Consider the following 17,410-nt stretch of genomic DNA (forward strand, 5'->3'; position numbering starts at 1 on the left):
ATTGGCATTGTCACTGAAGTAAGAACTCCTGTTCCCTCAGTAAAAGCAGCAAACAATATTCTCTCATTGGATTCCATGAATGAAGCAAATTTGCTTGATTTATGAATAGATTTTTCAGCAAAACTGAAATACATTTTTGCAAATCCTCATGCTGAGGTCTCTAAAATACAGAAAGGAGGATGAATTTTTATGCTGGTTTCTCTATATGATTGCATTACTAACTCCAAATGAAATATTTTCCTAAGAATTTGAGGAGGTTGCTCAGTTCTCAGATGGTCATGCTAGCTGGTTAGGGTAAATCCTTACAGATTAGGATGGTGGTTTCAGGACCAATGAAGCAGGAAGAAGCAGCATGTGGTTTATCTGTTCTGATTAATCACTTATTCAGTTGCTACAATAAATTTACATGGAAGGGGGCTGGGGGGAGTGAACTGACACAGCTCTGGCTTTGTGATTTGAGTCTGATCTTTAAATCTTCATGCACTGGTCAGCAGTGGTTCAGGCTCTGGTTTGAGAGAAAAAAAACAACAAAGGATGTTCAATTAGACTTTGTCTGCCTTTTTTTTAAGGTCCTTTGGGCTAAATGCTGTACCTTTTTTCTCATAAGCACTTCTGAGTTATCCTGCTAAAACAATTGGGAATGATTTAGAATTTTTGTTTACTTTTAAGGAGGCTGCCTGTTTAAGTAATTCGAAGTATTTGAACATTATAGCAAAAAACAAAACTGCCATGTTTTATGGCATATTACTTAAAAAAAAAAATACTTAGCAGGATCATATTGAACTAAAAAGTTTGGAATCATTGCAGATGGCTTAAGCACTAGTCAAGACTTCAGGTTTCATATAACCTGCAGTGTTCTTACACTAGTTAATATAGACAGTGGCAGGAAAATATTTGATACAGCCTGTGGAGGCCTCAGGCTGCTTTGTACATAAGACCCTTCATTTTGCTTCCTCTATGCAGAGCAGGAAAATAGAGATATTTTAATCAAGACTCAGGGCAGAAGTAGAGAGTTCCTGAGGAAAAAGGTTTTTTGTCTTGGGCTATAGTCTTTGGAATGTTTCAGGAAATGCCTTTTTGAGTCAGGCATCTGTGGAAGAGAAGAAAATTTTAGGTATTTCATATTTATCTATCGGACTTCAGAACAGGTTAAGTCAATGAAAATACTGGAGGAAGTTTTCCAGTATAGCTTCTCTTCTGTCAGGTTTTAGAATATAGTTGTCTCTATCCTTTACTTTAGTGGGGATCTTTCATGTCTTCTACCACACTTCTACAAAGAGCAGGAGGGTAGCAAAAGAAATTTTATGATCTAATGAACCTGAATCTCAACTTTGCCTAGATTTTAAACCAGAGAATTCTTTTTCGCACTTTTAGAGGCCCTAAATACTTACGCTGTATGGTTGAAATAACTGAGTGCAACAAGCTGAAGTCACAAAAGAAGACAAAAGCCAAGCTCATCTGTCTTAATGAGCAGGGAGATGGATGAGTCTGTGAACAAAGAACAATCCCAGAAAGAAAACAGCCCTTGCTCTTTGGAAAGCCCTCATGATGGGTTAGCTAGAATAAGAGGAGTGCTGACTGATCCCACATATCCCTGATCTTTAATTGAGCCTAAGCCTTTCCAAAGGTCTTTAAGATATCCTGTCTCCTTTAATTAATCTGTTTTCCTGCCTTAGTAATTTCAACATAGAAGATATATGCTTTAGGATGTTGTGATAACTACTTAGGCAATCAGAAGACATTTTCGCCTCCAAGGTATTTGGCAGGTTCTGGCAGTTTTTCTTATCTTACTGTTGACTCAAGAGATTATCAACCTATTTTTAAGAACACTTACCCAGACACAAATTGAACCAGGCTTGTCAGCTAAGATAGGACAGTAACAGAAATCTGCAATTTCAAAGGGGTTTTGTGCAGGAAGAGGGAGGGCCCATGTTTACAGACTCTCTACCCTGTTTCAGTGTCACACAGCTGCAGGATTCAGATTCATTGCAGAAAAATTCAATGAAGCATTAGTAGGTATGTGTCCTGCTGTCCTGAGCCAATGCTATCTCAGCCTTCAGTCACCTCCGTAGTTTGAGATTACTGTAGGAATAATGGGTAATCTTTCTACTGGGAGCAATAATTTGCATATCTAAATTCTCAAGCAGCATCAATTTCTACTTCTTCCAATTGGAATCTTATTCCAAAAGTCTAATGTAAACATATTTTTTAGTCTACCAGTTGTATGTGATAATATTTGAATTGACTTCACAATATGTAATAGTGAGAATTACTATTTTGGGTACTTTTTACCATCCATATCTGTACCTAATATGACTAGTGATATATATATATATATACATATATATATACATATATATATATATATATATATATATATATATATATATATATATATATATATATATATAAAAATAAAATAATTTGCAAGAATGACCAGACCTATTTAATTCTGTGTCATTCTGACTCATCATTTATACCCACTGAATTCTTAGCTTATCAGAATGACTCAGTGAACAGGTAGAAACAGGATCAACATTAGCCCTTCTGACATCATGATATTAGTTTAGATATCATAAACAGTAAATTTAAGTGTAGGAATAGTTTTAGGTAAAAAAAAAAAGAAAAATCATATTCGTTTTACAGTAAGTCCTCATATATTTGAAACAATAAAGAAAAGGTAAGCGCAACTCTAATATGATCAATAGAAATGCCTGTTTTTAAATTCTAGTGATACAGTAATCTCTACACAGAATGTGTAAGGTAGAAGAAAGGAAGAAAAAAGTTTTCTTGATGCATGATTGCATATTGGGTTATTTTAAGTGACTGATTCTTATCCAAGGCTACTTCAGTATCATTTGTGGCTTTTCAGATGAGCTCAGTACCATGCCAGATTTGATTACTGTGCAGTAAGACAGCATGACTTACACTTCTATAATGAATGCACTCACTGATTAATGGTTCATTGTACAGGAAGAACTCACTGCCGTGTACGTGTTTCTAACCGCAATATCTTTTTATTAAAGAAAGATATTTGGATTTTCTGGTTTCATGATTTGATGCAGTTGCTAGTGTAGTGGCTTTTGCCATGGATTCTCAGACATTGTGGAGCTGATTGGTTTGAGGTTTTTTTAACCTATATCTACTTTCTACCCATAAAAAAGTGATAAAACATTAAACTACATAAACATCATTAATAAAGTTGCTTTTAGAGGAACTTCAATCTGATATTTAAACCTGAAAGTCTGCTTCTTTAAGCAACATTAACCATTGATGCTGCGGCTTCCTAAGTTCTAGATTTTTTTTTCTCTGAATAAAGCTTGTTTTGTTCTGATGTGGAGGAGGAGAATAAGATCAGTGAAAGGCAGATGTAACTACCCCATCTGAGAAAGAGCAGAAAGACTGGCAATGTGTAATTACAGAACTATGCAACTAAACTGCTTTCATCAGTGACATCTTCACAGCTATACTTCTTTAGCTCCCTATGTAGTAAATCTCTGCCCATAACCTATGCAAAGTGTGTGTGCAAAATTAAACTTTTAAGTGAAACCTCAACATCCGACATTGCCATTTTCATACACATTTTTAAAACCTATACATATTTTGTTTTATCTAAGGATTTATTTATGGTGTAGAATGGACCTCTGTGCCTGAGTTGAGCCTGAACAGACTTTTGCAATTTGACCTTGGAACTAGCTACATTGGATGTGTTACCTCAGAGGAGGCATGAAATCCTCCTACAAGGAAGGGTGTCTGCCATCCAGTATCCACTGCCATCCCAAGAGTCACAGAAGCAATGTCTTACCATCTTTTATTCTCCGGTTCTGAATGTCATCCTATTACTGTTGCCAGATACTTGTGTGATCTAGTCACAAAGATTTGGATCACAGAGGTACAAACTGATGGTCCTCTGAGATCGAGTCCAGCCATTAACCTAGTGCTGTGAGTCTACCATGAAACTATGTCCTTAAGCACCACATGTACATGTGTTTTAAACACTTCCAGGGAGGATAATTACACCAGTTCCCTGGGCAGCCTGTTCTAACAATTGACAACCCTTTTGGTGGAGAATTTTTTCTAATATCCAGTCTAAACCTCTCCTGGCAGAACTTGGGGCTATTTCCTCTTGTTGTATCATATGGTGCTTGGAAGAAGAGACCAACCCTAAGCTCCTTTCAGGTGGTTGTAGAGAAGGGTAAGGTGTCACCTGAGCCTCCCTTTCTCGAGACTAAACAACCCCAGCCCCTTCAACCTCCCTGCTCTGGACTCACTCTAGCACCTCAATGTCCTTCTTGCTGTGAGGGGCCCAGAACTGGACACAGGATTCGTCGTGCCCTCACTGGTGCCAAGTACAGGGTGGCAATCACTTCCCAGGTCCTGCTGGCCACACTATTGCTGATACAGGCCAGGATGCCATTGGCCTTCTTGGATACCTGGGCACATGTGGATCACGTTTGGATGGCTTCCATGTCCATTTCTGCCAGGCAGCTTTCTACCAGGCTTTCTACTCACATTATCCCTTTTCCAGCGTGGGGCCTTCCCACGACCCGCAGGGCCAGCCCAGCCCGGCCGGGCTCTCTCCAGGCCGCAGGGCCATCCCAGCCCGGCCAGGCTCTCTCCCAGAGGCCGCAGGGCCAGCCCAGCCCGGCCGGGCTCTCTCCATGCCGCAGGGCCATCCCAGCCCGGCCGGGCTCTCTCCAGGCCGCAGGGCCATCCCTGCCGGCTCTCTCCCGCCCCGTCCCTGCTCCCGCTGTCCCCTCGGGGCTCGCAGCGCTGTTTCTCGCTCGCTTCCCCTGGCTCAGCCCTGGCTGCCGGGCAGCGTTTTGCCCTCTCTTGCCCAGGCTTTCCCCGGGGCTCAGCCGTGCCCTGCGCTGGGGCCGCTGCGGCCGCCGGCACCGCCTGGGGCCGGCCCGGGCAGCGCCGGCCGCTCGCAGAGCCAACACCGGGACACTGCGCCCAGCTGGGGAGAGGATGGTCTCGTCCGGATTTACAGGGTTGTTGGGTTTTTTCGTTGAGATGAAGTTTTTAGATGCTCTAAGAAGGAGAGAAAAAAAAAATTAAAGGGTCAAACTCTAGACAGAATTTTGCTAGCGCTTTGGAATACGGGAAGCCATGAATTATTTATGTCTGACTTCCCAGGATGTTCCCAAAAGGCTGGTAGTATTTTCCCTGCTCATCTGTATATGATCGCCTAAGATTTTAATTCGGTTCTCTCAGGAGCATGTTTATGCTCTGACTTACAGAATTTCATCTGTGTTTTTGTGGCACAGATAGAAAATAGTGTTGCTGTTGAGGAAATTAAATGTAGCCAAGTTACTTCTAGCAGTTTCTCAGCTATGGTGGACTCTCTTAAGCTGCTTAGCTTTTCTTTTTCTTCCTGTACTCCCTGTAACTTTGTCTTTGGTGCTAAGTTCCCAGGAGTGTGGGTTAAAAGACTATCAGCCAACCTACTTTATGATGAAAAATGAAAAGCTTTGGGGTGGCTTTTTTAGAGAAGGGAAGCCAGAGAAGAAGGAAAGGTACCATGGTCATTATCATTATGTGGGAAAATGCTTATTTAAAGACAACTGGTGGAATTATTACGTATTTTGTGCCCATGCTGAACAGTGGAGGAAACAGGGAGATTAAATGTATTATATTAAACAGCAAAGCAAATTTTCTACTGATAAGGCCAGTGGAGCCTGGAGCAGAGGGAGGTGGCTAAGAGAGACTGCAGTGAGAGAGGTTGTGCAGGACTGGTTCTGTGTGTTAAATATGTGAAATGACAGGAAAAAAATCTGCCTTGTCTAGGGATTTGGTAGTGGGCTAGGGGTGCAGAGGCTTATTTCAGCCATATTTTTTTGTAATTCTACAGTGCTAGCCATTTTAGGTACCACTGAAACCTGAGAATGTAAAATTTATTATGCTGAAGACTGAGCTAAATTAAAAGTTCATTTCTGAACAGATGTGCAAATGCAAGTGCTTTCTATGTTGATGTTTGCTGTTGAAACAGTTTTATGTTGCTGAGTCATGTTTGTTTTTGTTTTTTTTTAATCTACTGTACCTTCAGTATAGTAGTATCTCTATAGCTTGTGAAAATTCATTCTGTGTTTCCTTTCTGTATGGTATCTCTCACATAAATATATGTAATGAACAAATAACTGTTGGAGTCTGTATTGTTAACAGTTCAGCTGGATATCCCAGACTGTAGATCCAGGGACACTGGGCTACTAAGTGCTATTGGCTGCAACCTTTCCCCTTGAAGAACTGTAGTAACAAATGAACTCATATGATAGATGTTTGAAATTACATTCTCTGTCCAGAAGAAATATTTTAATAGGGGCACAAAACATTCCTTTTAATGTCAAAGACATTTATTTTGATTTCTCTGTTTCTAGATGAAGAGGACATGTGCAGCACGCCTTTTTTTTTTATCTTTTTCTTCCCCCTTCTTTTAGTATCTATATTTAAAAACAAACAAAAAATATGGAAACATGCAGTGGTTGCAGAATGTTAGCTACTGTCCAGATATTGAGCCTATCTGAAGCAAGTACAATTTATGACATTAGTTGATTGTGTAATCAGATTTTTTTTTCCATTTAAACTTGCTTGCAAATGAAAATTACTAAAACAGTTACTGAAGTGTTCTTTGGTGAAAACTATGAGTTTAAAAAAACTTATGGCCTAAAAATTAAAATTTACTGAAATTGAATATAGCCCTAAAAGAAGTTAACAATAGCAGCAGGCAGCTGCTGCCTGTGTCTCATGGATGTAATTGTTTTGAACTCACTGTTTTTTGTTTGTTGTTGTTGTACCAGTAGCAACTTTTTGGTCACAGAGCGGCTTCCCCGTTGGCCAGGCAGCCCTGCAGTCACTCCCAAATGCACTTTAAATATTTTGGAGCGTTTGTGCTAGGGCAAACAATTTGTGTAGTCCTGGCCTCCCAAGTCTCGTTTACTTTGCTGGGTTTTACCTCCTCGGGCGAGTGTTGTTTATGAAACAGCCGATTCAGCAGAACCTTCCCGCGGGGGGTCAGGCTGCCCTGGGGAAGCGTGGGGATGAGCTGAGCAGACAAAGGGGCTTTTCCCAGAGAGCTTCCTCAGCGCTGCACCGAAAGCGGGATGCAGCGGGGGAGCTGCTCCCAGCCAGGGAGCTTGAAAACATTCCACCAGGAGCCTCATTCACAGCTCCGGTGTTCCTTCCCAGCCCGGCGCAGTCTCGGGATGCAGTTCTTTGAGCCTCGTGCTGCTGTAGTTCCACGTGTCTCCCCGGTGAGCTGCCCCGAGCGGGAAGCACGACTTCCCTGCGCCTGGAGCGAGTGCATTGCAAAGCAGGTGGGACTGCTGCCCTTGTCCTTGCTCGTGTTCTTGGATGCCGTGGGCTCCTTCAGACTTCACAGGCTACGGAGATGATAGCAAGGAGTGTTGCATTATAGTGATTTCTGCAAATATCAGGCAACAAAATAAATTATTAGGCCATTTGTATTTTTTTTTTTTGGTATGTAAATAGCCACACCAAAAAGAAAACTACTTTTGTTTCTATTATGATAATGTAATTATTAATTTACTAAGAAAATATAATAACTAGATGGTTTGAAAGCAAGGTAACAGAATAACAAGTTATATGTGTGTGCCTGCATGTTTTTTCTCTGATACTTTACAAGACAGCAGCAAGTTTAATTGTATGTCACAAACTATTTAAATTCCTATAACATAAGTCAGTTCTTTTGTTGAAAAAAAACCCAAGAAAATGTAATCCAAGAATTCCTTTTAGATTGAGGTATGGGAATTGTTAAGAAGTTTTGCTCGGTCTGCTTGTACTTGTGATAGAAGAAGGCAGGTATGACCCCCAAGGTTTTCTGGTTTAACTTCAAATAGTGTTAGTGTCTGGAGCTAGGATTTTACCAGAGCGAGAGATTTGGTATTTATCATTGTCAGCACGATTCGCTTACAAAAAGTAAGCTGTATGAAAATATGTAGCTTCTTTAAATAAAATTATATATAATCGTATTCTTCAATATATAAACTAACCTAGCTAAAGATTTAGAAAGATTTTTCTTCTAACAAATAACTGGCTTTTTTATGAATAATCTGTGTTTTCATGGTTTTGTCTTGAATATGTATGCCAGTGTCTTGAGCTTCAGGAAGCTTTGGAAAAATGCTACCCAGCTGGGTTAGCTGTGTCTTCTTGGGCAGCACTGTGGCTTCAGAGACAAAGCTTTATAGAATGTAATTTTCCCTTCTTTTAGAGCTCCAATTTCCGTAGCAGACTGATGCAGGGATGCCCTGGGCTGGGTATTGAATTTTATATTTGTTTTTACCAACTACCCTTTCCTACTGTTCTCACTTCTTCCAGAAAAAGCTGTATTATTACATATTTTATCAGAATAGAGCCAAGGCAGGAGTTTTGCTTCTTATGCAAGTGGTGACTGCTCTGAATATCCCCACTGCTCTTTATGAGGCCCATCCAGCTGGCAGCCTGTGGGCCACTTCACTTGCACAGAATAATTCTGGCCAGCTCCCACATGAACATGATTTTATCCTATCGTGCCTGTACATAACCATGCAAGCTGCCTCTTTGCTCCTTTACTTCTGTAATGTGGCACAACGTGTCTGCCTCTGGAGATGTGCCTATAGTGACATTTAAACAGAGATACTGCACTATAGCTTAGCCTTCAGAAAGATAAATCATTCCACAGTCACACCACTGTTTTGCCCTCTGAAAAGAAATGCTAGAAATGCCTTCAAATGCCAAGACTCTTTCTTTTTCTTTTTTTTTTTCCTTTTTTTTATTGGTAAGAGATCTTAAAAATGGCTTAGCAACTGGTGTGCTATTTTTCATAAAAATACTCAGATAAAATGTTGGCAAAATCACCTTCTCGACTAGAAGAAAGAGTATGAAAGTTACCTAGGCTTAAAATATAATACATGTTAAATAAACGTGTGTTAGCAAGTAAACACTAGATAGCTCATGTTTCTCTCATGTATCATTTGTTGGGTTTCTGTTGGCAAAGCGTTTCATCATTCATTACTTTTATGATACTATAATTTTATGTTGTATGCTGCCACTGGAATACTATACAAAAATCACAGATATAAATTATTTGAATCCTCTCAAATGTACTGATGGTAACTATTTCAAAATAAGACTGGGAGATTAATTTTTTTTTTAATTAAGAAATTGTTTATGTTTTAAATATGTGATATATTCTACAGTAGAGAACAGAGGCATATTCTATAATTTTTGCTTTAAATAAGTGTTATTATTTTTGTATTTATATGAGACTGATATTTGTCAGGTTTATGATAACAAATCCATTTTTTTATTTTTCCATGAACTGCAGAAACTATGCCTGTTCCAGACCAGCCCTCGTCTTCTGACAAGACAAGTTCCCTTAGTCCTGTGTTGAACACATCCAATGGAGATGGCTCCGAAACTGAGACAACCTCTGCCATTCTAGCTTCAGTCAAAGAACAGGTAGGCAAATGATGCATCTATAGGCTGGAAAACAATAGTATGATTTACTGTTTTTTTTTTTTTTACAAATGTTTCATAGCTGATATCTGAATAATTTAGTTCCAAATGCATATTCCAAAGAATGTTAACCATTTCTTCATGCCTTAATATACTTCTGTAAGCTTCCCTACAGTAAATTTAATATAATTTATTTGAATTGTTTCTTTTATTCTCCACTTTCACACTTTACTGTGGATGGTGGTTTGCTGATGTCTCTCCTTTTATTGCTGGCAGTCTGCATGTGGAGTTACAGTATACTGGCCTGTAAGAGTTATAGACAAATGAATTGTTGAGAAGATGTGTTATTGTAGAATTTTTAACCGATTAGTAAGAGCCCTAGGATCTTAAAATTTATATACATTTTTTTGGAGTTTTGTGTAAAACCTGATGTTTGATTAATTCAGGGCAAACCTGAGTATAGATACAGGCATTTAGTTTTGGATGATTAAATAAAAAATATTAGAAATTTTCAAGGAGAAGGTCTTCAGTGTGATGATCTACTTGATGCTAATAAGACAGGTTTGGACATTTTAATGTAAATTTTTGGGGGCCGAATGTCAGAGATTTTGCTTTCAGTGGCTTTTGTACTTTTAGGAGATGATTAATATTTCAGTTAATGCAAACAACTGGTCTCTGTCGCTACCTCCTTTGGTTCGACACCATCAACAGGAATTCCAAGAAGAGACAATAAAATCAGCTGCTTTTAGGCAGCTTTCTCCTTGCTGAAGGTGTTTAAATTGGTTCTTCCTTTATCAAGTACTGATCTTTACCTGCCTAAGACATTCACTGGTTCTTGATTTAAATTAGTGCATGAATTCAGCTTATGATACCTCTCAGCACTGGTGTAATAGCTCTTGAGTCTTAGAGATCTTATAAAAATTATAACTTTGCTCTTCCTTGGTTTTTTTGGTATATGCCAATTCTCTCTTTTGGATGGTAGAGGTTAGTCATATTTTCTGTTCTGAAAAGAGGAGTGCAATAATGAAATGTTATAATGTGGAGTTTTGTCTAGAGATTTATGGCACATCATTGGAATTGAAAATTGCCCATGGTTTAGGTGTTTGTATTCTCTTCTATGTCAATGGTATTTCTTGGGTATGTACCAGTGTTTCAGCCTGTGTCACTGCATTATTTTGTAGAAAAATACCTGCCTTACTTTCTGACTCTTTGATAGGGAAAAAGTGTACAGGGAGATTACATAGATAGAAGCTGTATCTGTGTCTTGGAATGTGAATCGCAGTATGCAGTAGTGACAACAACTTCTCTGTTGTTTGGTGTTGTCATTTTCACTAGTTTATACCTGGTTATGTGTTTTATAAATGAACCTCCCACCCATATAAATCAATTGAGTACCAGAGGAAATTGCTGCTAAATCCACTAGATGAAAAGGATTTCAAGTGGTAATACATTAGCAAAGTTATTTCTGATTCCCGTGAACCACAGCAAAAAGGAGCCTGTAATAAAGTAGTTCTGCATTCACTTATCACCAAGAACAGCCTAGCCAGCTAACCTAAGGTACTGTTGACTAAAAGATAATGTCTTAACTATTGTGATGCAAGGTACCAAAATTTTACAGGTGTTCTCTTAAGAAAATTTGCTTCTTGGTAGGTATCTCTAGCCAGACCTATCTAGAAGCCCGAAGACTGTACTAAACTCAAAATTAAGCCATAATAATAACAAAGATAATAATAATGATAATGACAACGGTAACAACAACAAAAACAATACTAATAATAACAGACAACCCAACCTCCCCCCCTGCCCCCCCCCCCCCCCCCACAACCAAACAAGATTGTTTTGGCACACTTCCATTATTTAATGTTCTGTTGGGAAAATTCTAGGTAATGCCACAATCCTGGTCTTCAGACAGATGAAATACATTGCACTGATTCTCCATTGCTGGGGTAAATTAAGTTTCTAACTGACTGTTCAAAATGGGTAGCCACATGATTTTTAGAAGAAGGGAAGAGTTAACTTTACTGTCTGGTATGTGATTTTGCTCTGCATGCTCTTTGACTGTAGCCAAAAATATAACTAGAGTTACACAGATACAATTATTCCAAAGTACTGTCAATATTGAGAAATTAAGGTGTTTTTCAACATATCAGTCATAATTAAGATGGTTTTCAACAAATCAAATATATTCCATTTTCTTCTTCTGTGCTGATGCTTAGCTTTAAAAGGTTTCCTTGCATGTCTTCTCTTGGAACACTTGGGGTAACTTTATGTGTTACTTCTCATAAAATAAATAGAACATTGTCACTGATTGATGGCAATAGAGTAAACTGTGGTATCTGTGATATGGAAAAAAGTAAAAGGTGTTTGCAGTCTTTGAAGAGGGCAGGATACATGAAAGGCACAGGGAAGTGGTAATAAATGTTGTATTTATTTGTTTTACTTGAATCTCCTATGTGAAACCTAAATGATATATTCAGAAAATTTAAAGTTTTGCTGTGCTTAGTTTGAAAAACACATATCCCTGTGATGTCACATTTTGAGGAACTAATTGGGTCTAAAAAGTTTATTGGGGCAAAAAATTTGGCTTGACATGTCAAATGTAAAGTGACACACATGGTTGTCATGACTTGATAAGAAGATTTAGCCCCATGCTTTTCAAGCTGAGGGTATCTGTCAAAAAAAAAATTTGTTGTTTAGGAGTTAGGTTGATTTTGGCAACTGCAAATGAAAAACTCTTTGCTTTAAAGTACAGACCATTTAATTTGTGCTTTACCTCTGGACAAGCATGCTCTAATTCATGTTTGGGTTTCAGACTTCAGAGATGCTATTCAGAACTGATAGATACAGAACTTGAATCCATTCTTTATTCCTTGCTGTGAACTTTCTTAAGGTTAGACAGCACTGCTGGAGGCAAGGTCAGAATCATTCACCATGTGTCTAAGAAACCATGAGATGCCAGGCAATGACCTATGGCTTAGCTCTTTTTGAGCAGTCCTTATGAAGAAAAATAGTAAATAGCTTCTGTGAAAATAAAAGTTGTTGTTTTGGGGCTTTTTTTTGTGTGTGGTTTTTATTTGTTTGTAGTATTTTTAGACAGTGTCAAGTTCTTTAAAGAGAAATCAACCAATAAAGACATAATTTCAGTTTTCCATGAAATGTATGAAGAAGGAGTTTTTTTCTTTCTTATGATATACTGGCAAACAGTTTTGTCCCAATGCTTCATAGGTTTTAGAAAACATAAGGCTACTTCTCTTTTCATTTTGTCATCTGGTTTTGTATCTGTAAATATGGGAAAACTTCTTCAACAAGAAGTGAGATATCAGGATTCTTAATTTGTGAGAATATATGTGATAGATGCAACTATTTCTGCAAAAAGCATGATTTGCTTCTGATTTGGAATTCCCACCTGCAGAAGAGACTTCTGAGCCCACTTGTTAAAAAACATCCTGGGAGGAGAGCTATTGTTGATGCTTTTTTGAAGGTGGAAATAGCTGCTGGGGAGCCTTTTGAGTAAATATGTAATGAAGCTGATGCTTTTCCTAGAAGTCTCAAGGCATATGTGGTTCACAGTACTTGGTTCTTGGTATACAGAAAACTGCTCCCTTGGAAGCTGAGCATGATTGCAGTGACCTAGCAGAGGCTTGTTTTGGCAGATTTTATCTTTATAGGAACACTTGGAAAAGATGAGGTAAATTAATTTCCTAGGAGTAAGAGCCATCTTGAAGTATGGACAGCTATTTTCAACTCAGAAATAGTATCATGCATCTCTTTTATTTTCTTTGTGGCTCTAGATTCCTTTAACATCTTAGTAGTAGGCTGTTTCAGAGAACAGCTTTTAATTTCAGAAAAATTATGCAAAGAACAAGTTGTGCCAATGTTAATATTTCTTTTAAATCTTTTTTATACGTACTTTTTTGAATAAAGATACTTGTTTCCAGTTGCACCCTTTCAAGAAAAACATTTAGACTAATCCTTTTGAAATATTTCTCACATGGTTCAAATAAGTATTGATTGATATGTTATTTAAATCATATTGCTGATTCCAGAGAATACAGAAGTCTGGCTTTTGTGGTTTCTGGTGGCTTTTGGTTTTGGTTTGGGCTTTTTGGGTTGGGTTGTTTGGGGTTTTTTTTGTCTTTGTAAGATGCGTTTTGTTCCTAAAATGGCTTATGTTGCTTTTAATATTTACTATGTTTTTCCACTAGAAAGCTACTTGTTTGTCAAGAAATGATGATTTGAAACAATGTTAAAATCACATGCAGGGCAATAATTACTAAGTGCTATTTTTCATGTCAGTATTAAATAAGGGCAAAAAATCTGACTTAAGTAAACTTTTACATTAGGTGTTAGAACACTTTGGAAACAGGGTTATGTGTGCCATGCACATCTTATACAGGTACGTGTAAGTAAAACTGCAGTAATTTTTGTTTTCTTTGGTCTGCCTCATTGTGTTTCTCGTGTCTTTATATCATGATTGAAGTTTTAGGAAAAAAGTCACATATGTAGATCGATGTTTCAATTCAGACTTTTTTTTTTGAGGTCTTGAGTCCAGAAGAGATGTAAAATCATCTCGTCTGACCAGCAGGTCATAACATTTCATAGTCTTCCAAGTTTTTGGCCCCCAAACCTGATTGCAGAATGACATGTGCACTGTTTTCCCTAATATAATGCATGCCATATTGTAATAGGTAATATTCACCCAATAAAACTCCATTCTTGCCTTTTCGATACCAATAATTACTCCAGTGGTATCAAGTGTTCAGCAGGTTTTCTAAATAGGTTCAATGATGATACATTCATGTCTTGCTTCCCCTCAAACAGCAGGCTCTGTTTCTGCCTTTTAAAGTTCTAGGAACTCTATTTCAAACCAATGCTAATTATATTCAATCAATAGATATTTCTTTCATAATTTCCCTTAAGTAGCATGTCAATATATTCATTTCCTTAGTTATAGAAGTCCCTTGTTTCCAGTTGGGTTTTAAAATATTCCAGAGAGATATTCCTCTTCTATTTTCATTAATATATTGATTTAAGCCAAGACCTGGACCCTGCTGTATTATATGCTCTAGAGTAGTACAGGTCTGTATAGTGGATACCATGCTTCTAAGTTGCTGAATGGACCAACACATTATTGAAATATGAAGCTTTGGAGTACAGTTGGTGCTTCCCAGATACATCTTCATGTTAATGGGAATTGCTTTTGAGATGTACAACTCTGCTACTGGAAATGGCAAGATAAGTGGAGAAGTTTTGAAGAACACCATCACGTTGCCCATTGAAGAAGGAAATTGTGGAAGGGGCTCACAGCTGGTCTGTGAGTCAGAAAGAGTTAGTTGAAGAAGAGAACCTGATGAGAGTTGTCTTTTTCCCTGAAAGGAGTTCTATCAAGGCCGTTGGTGTGGAAAGGGAGGAGAAGAAGAGATAAACGAGGGGCCTGCAGTTAGATTTTGGCAGAAAACAGTGGTGGAGACCACCTTATGCCAATAAACATTATGTTGATTTATTTTTTACTCTGTGAGAAAGTATAAAAAGACAGCATGCTGCAAAAATAAGAGAGATAAGACTTCTAAAATACATGGTGTTCTTCTGTTTGTTACAACTGTCTTAACAGTGACAGGAAATCATGTAATGTAGTTAGTATCCACCCTGCTCCACAAGATTCTCAGGCTCTTAATTTAGTCTGGGACTGCTTTCACACAGTTCTTTGGAGCAACTGGGAGGGTATTTGTGTGGTGCTTCTCAGGAAAGAGAAGTTAACAGGACTGGAAAACTCGGCAAGCAACAGTTATTCGTGTTCAGGACCCTGTAGCTCTTACGTTGTGCCAAAGGCACAGTAGCCATAGGAGATACAGTATGAAGAAACTAAAAATTGCTTCACTGATAAAAGATTGCAGTGATAATCCAAAACATTTTTGGGATGGTTTGAAAGGTTTCTGCACAGATTTACTGTGATCGAAGTGTATTGAGGCAATATATCCTCCCAGCAAAACCATCTCTGAAGAGAGGGAAGAAAATGCTAATTATCGGAATAAAATTAGAGTTAAATATGATACTATTTTGACTCGAAGTAATGTTGAAAAATTAATTTTTCAAAGCCAGGAATTTCAGAGAAGCTGGATAGAAAGCTACTTAGCCACAGCTCTGTCCAATGCTAATTTAAAGCATTAATAAAGGCCATCACAAAGAAAGGCAAAGTATCCTTTCTTATCAGGCAGCCAGAATATGAACATGCTTTTGGTAATCCAAAAGCACTTCTGCCTTAGCTTATTTTTTTGCTAGTAGTGGAATAGTTTCAAACTTGGAATAAAGATACCCTATGAAAGTGATAATATTGATCTCAATGCCAATATAATTTAAATTTTAGTATATCACATTTTTAACATTTTAATATATTACATTTTTAACTTTTTAAGATCGTTGATTACTTTATCTCTGGTATCATTCATTAGGGCTTCTTTAAACATAAAATACTTTTACTCCTAAACCTGACTTTTTTTACCAATATAGTGGAAGAGAGTCTTTATTTCACCTCAAATCACTTGAGAGGCAGACCTGAGCTTAAAATACTTACAAGAAGCAAGTCAATTTGTGCCTTTTCCAGTTCTTATGTATCTCCCTCTGTTGTACTGGCAAACACGTGCTTCTGCAGCCATGTGGGGAATGCTGCTGGGGAGCTGAGTGGGTTGGAAATAGGAAAAGATGAGATGGAAGCTTTGGGTTATTGGAGGTCGAGTATGTTGCTTTCCCTTTTGGTGAAGGGCAGATGGGTCAATGTGTCAGCATGTTTGCAAGTATTGGGCTCTTTTAACATATACTTCAGGCCATGAGTTTAATCAGCTTTGCTGTAATATTTGGAATTATTCAGAAAAGCCAGCATAAAAGGCCTATATAATTGTTCAGGGGGGTGAAAGTTCTGGATATGTCTCTCACAAATCTGCTCCAATTCTTTCTCTAAAAGCAAATAACAGTCTTTATGAAACTTAGCTATCTAACCTGTTTTCAGCATTTTTCTCTTTCTACACTTGAATTAGGCAATATCCATCAACAGTAATTTTCATTTGCATAGAGAATATTTGAGGCTTGAGTTCCAAGGCTTTCAAAACCATCACACCTCTTCTACAGAGAAAATTAGGTGCCTTTAAAAGACAAAACTCTGAAGGCTTCAGTTAGTGATTGCTTTTATTTCTTCTGTCTTCTTGGGAAATGAAAAAAATGACTGGAGCACTTTCCAGATTCCACAGTGACCCTGTTTCCTTTAAGTTGTCTTGCCAGTGTTTTTCATGCAGCTTGCCCTTAAAATTTACATTTTAAATGGGATTTTTGAAGGAGATTTGATTTTTGTAATTATTTTAGCAATTTTTGTTCCCCTTATGTAATTTTGAAAACTTTACTACTCCTGTTGCGTTTCCCCATCTGTTTTTATGTGTTTTCTCACGTTATTATTTTCTACTCCTGATGCATTTACTGCTAAAGGAAACTATATCTTCATGTGGGTAGTTTAAATCTTTTGTATTTCTAGGTAAAACTACTTTAGGGGTAGGCTGAATTCTATTCATGTTATGTTTTGATAAAATAAGCTACAATTTAGTTTATCCCCATACATGAAAACTAGAACCCAGAAAATGCTAAACTGAGTTTAGACTTAAACTCAGAGTTAAGGTACTTTTCTACCAAAATAACCTTAACCCAGGCTGTGAGTTACAGAGTTATTATAAGAATAAACCAGTTTAGAATAACATAATAAATCGATTTCAACATGTGGAGCATGTACTTCTCTTTTTCCTCCTCTGGGGTGAAAATGTGTTTATCTCTGAAATTTCTGGTGAATTCTGGTTGCTTCTGATGCGGATCTTTCCAGTGTAAAGGGGTAAAAGGCCAGTAAAGCACATTATTCTTTAAAAAAATACTTTGAAGATTTATAGTAAAGTATTAGACAAATGAATTGTTTAACTCATAG

General features: G+C 37.8%; 1 protein-coding gene across 2 annotated transcripts in view; it reads left to right on the forward strand.

The window, feature by feature from the left end:
- CTNND2 (catenin delta 2) overlaps positions 1–17,410 on the forward strand; it is a 638,318-nt gene that overhangs the window by 113,817 nt on the left and 507,091 nt on the right. For both annotated transcript variants that reach the window (XM_059854664.1, XM_059854675.1), the window contains exon 2: positions 9,323–9,456. In XM_059854664.1, coding sequence (XP_059710647.1) covers positions 9,323–9,456 — 134 coding nt within the window. The remainder of the gene's footprint in view (positions 1–9,322; positions 9,457–17,410) is intronic.

Source organism: Haemorhous mexicanus, chromosome 1 (assembly GCF_027477595.1).
Source record: "Haemorhous mexicanus isolate bHaeMex1 chromosome 1, bHaeMex1.pri, whole genome shotgun sequence".
NCBI lineage: Eukaryota > Metazoa > Chordata > Aves > Passeriformes > Fringillidae > Haemorhous > Haemorhous mexicanus.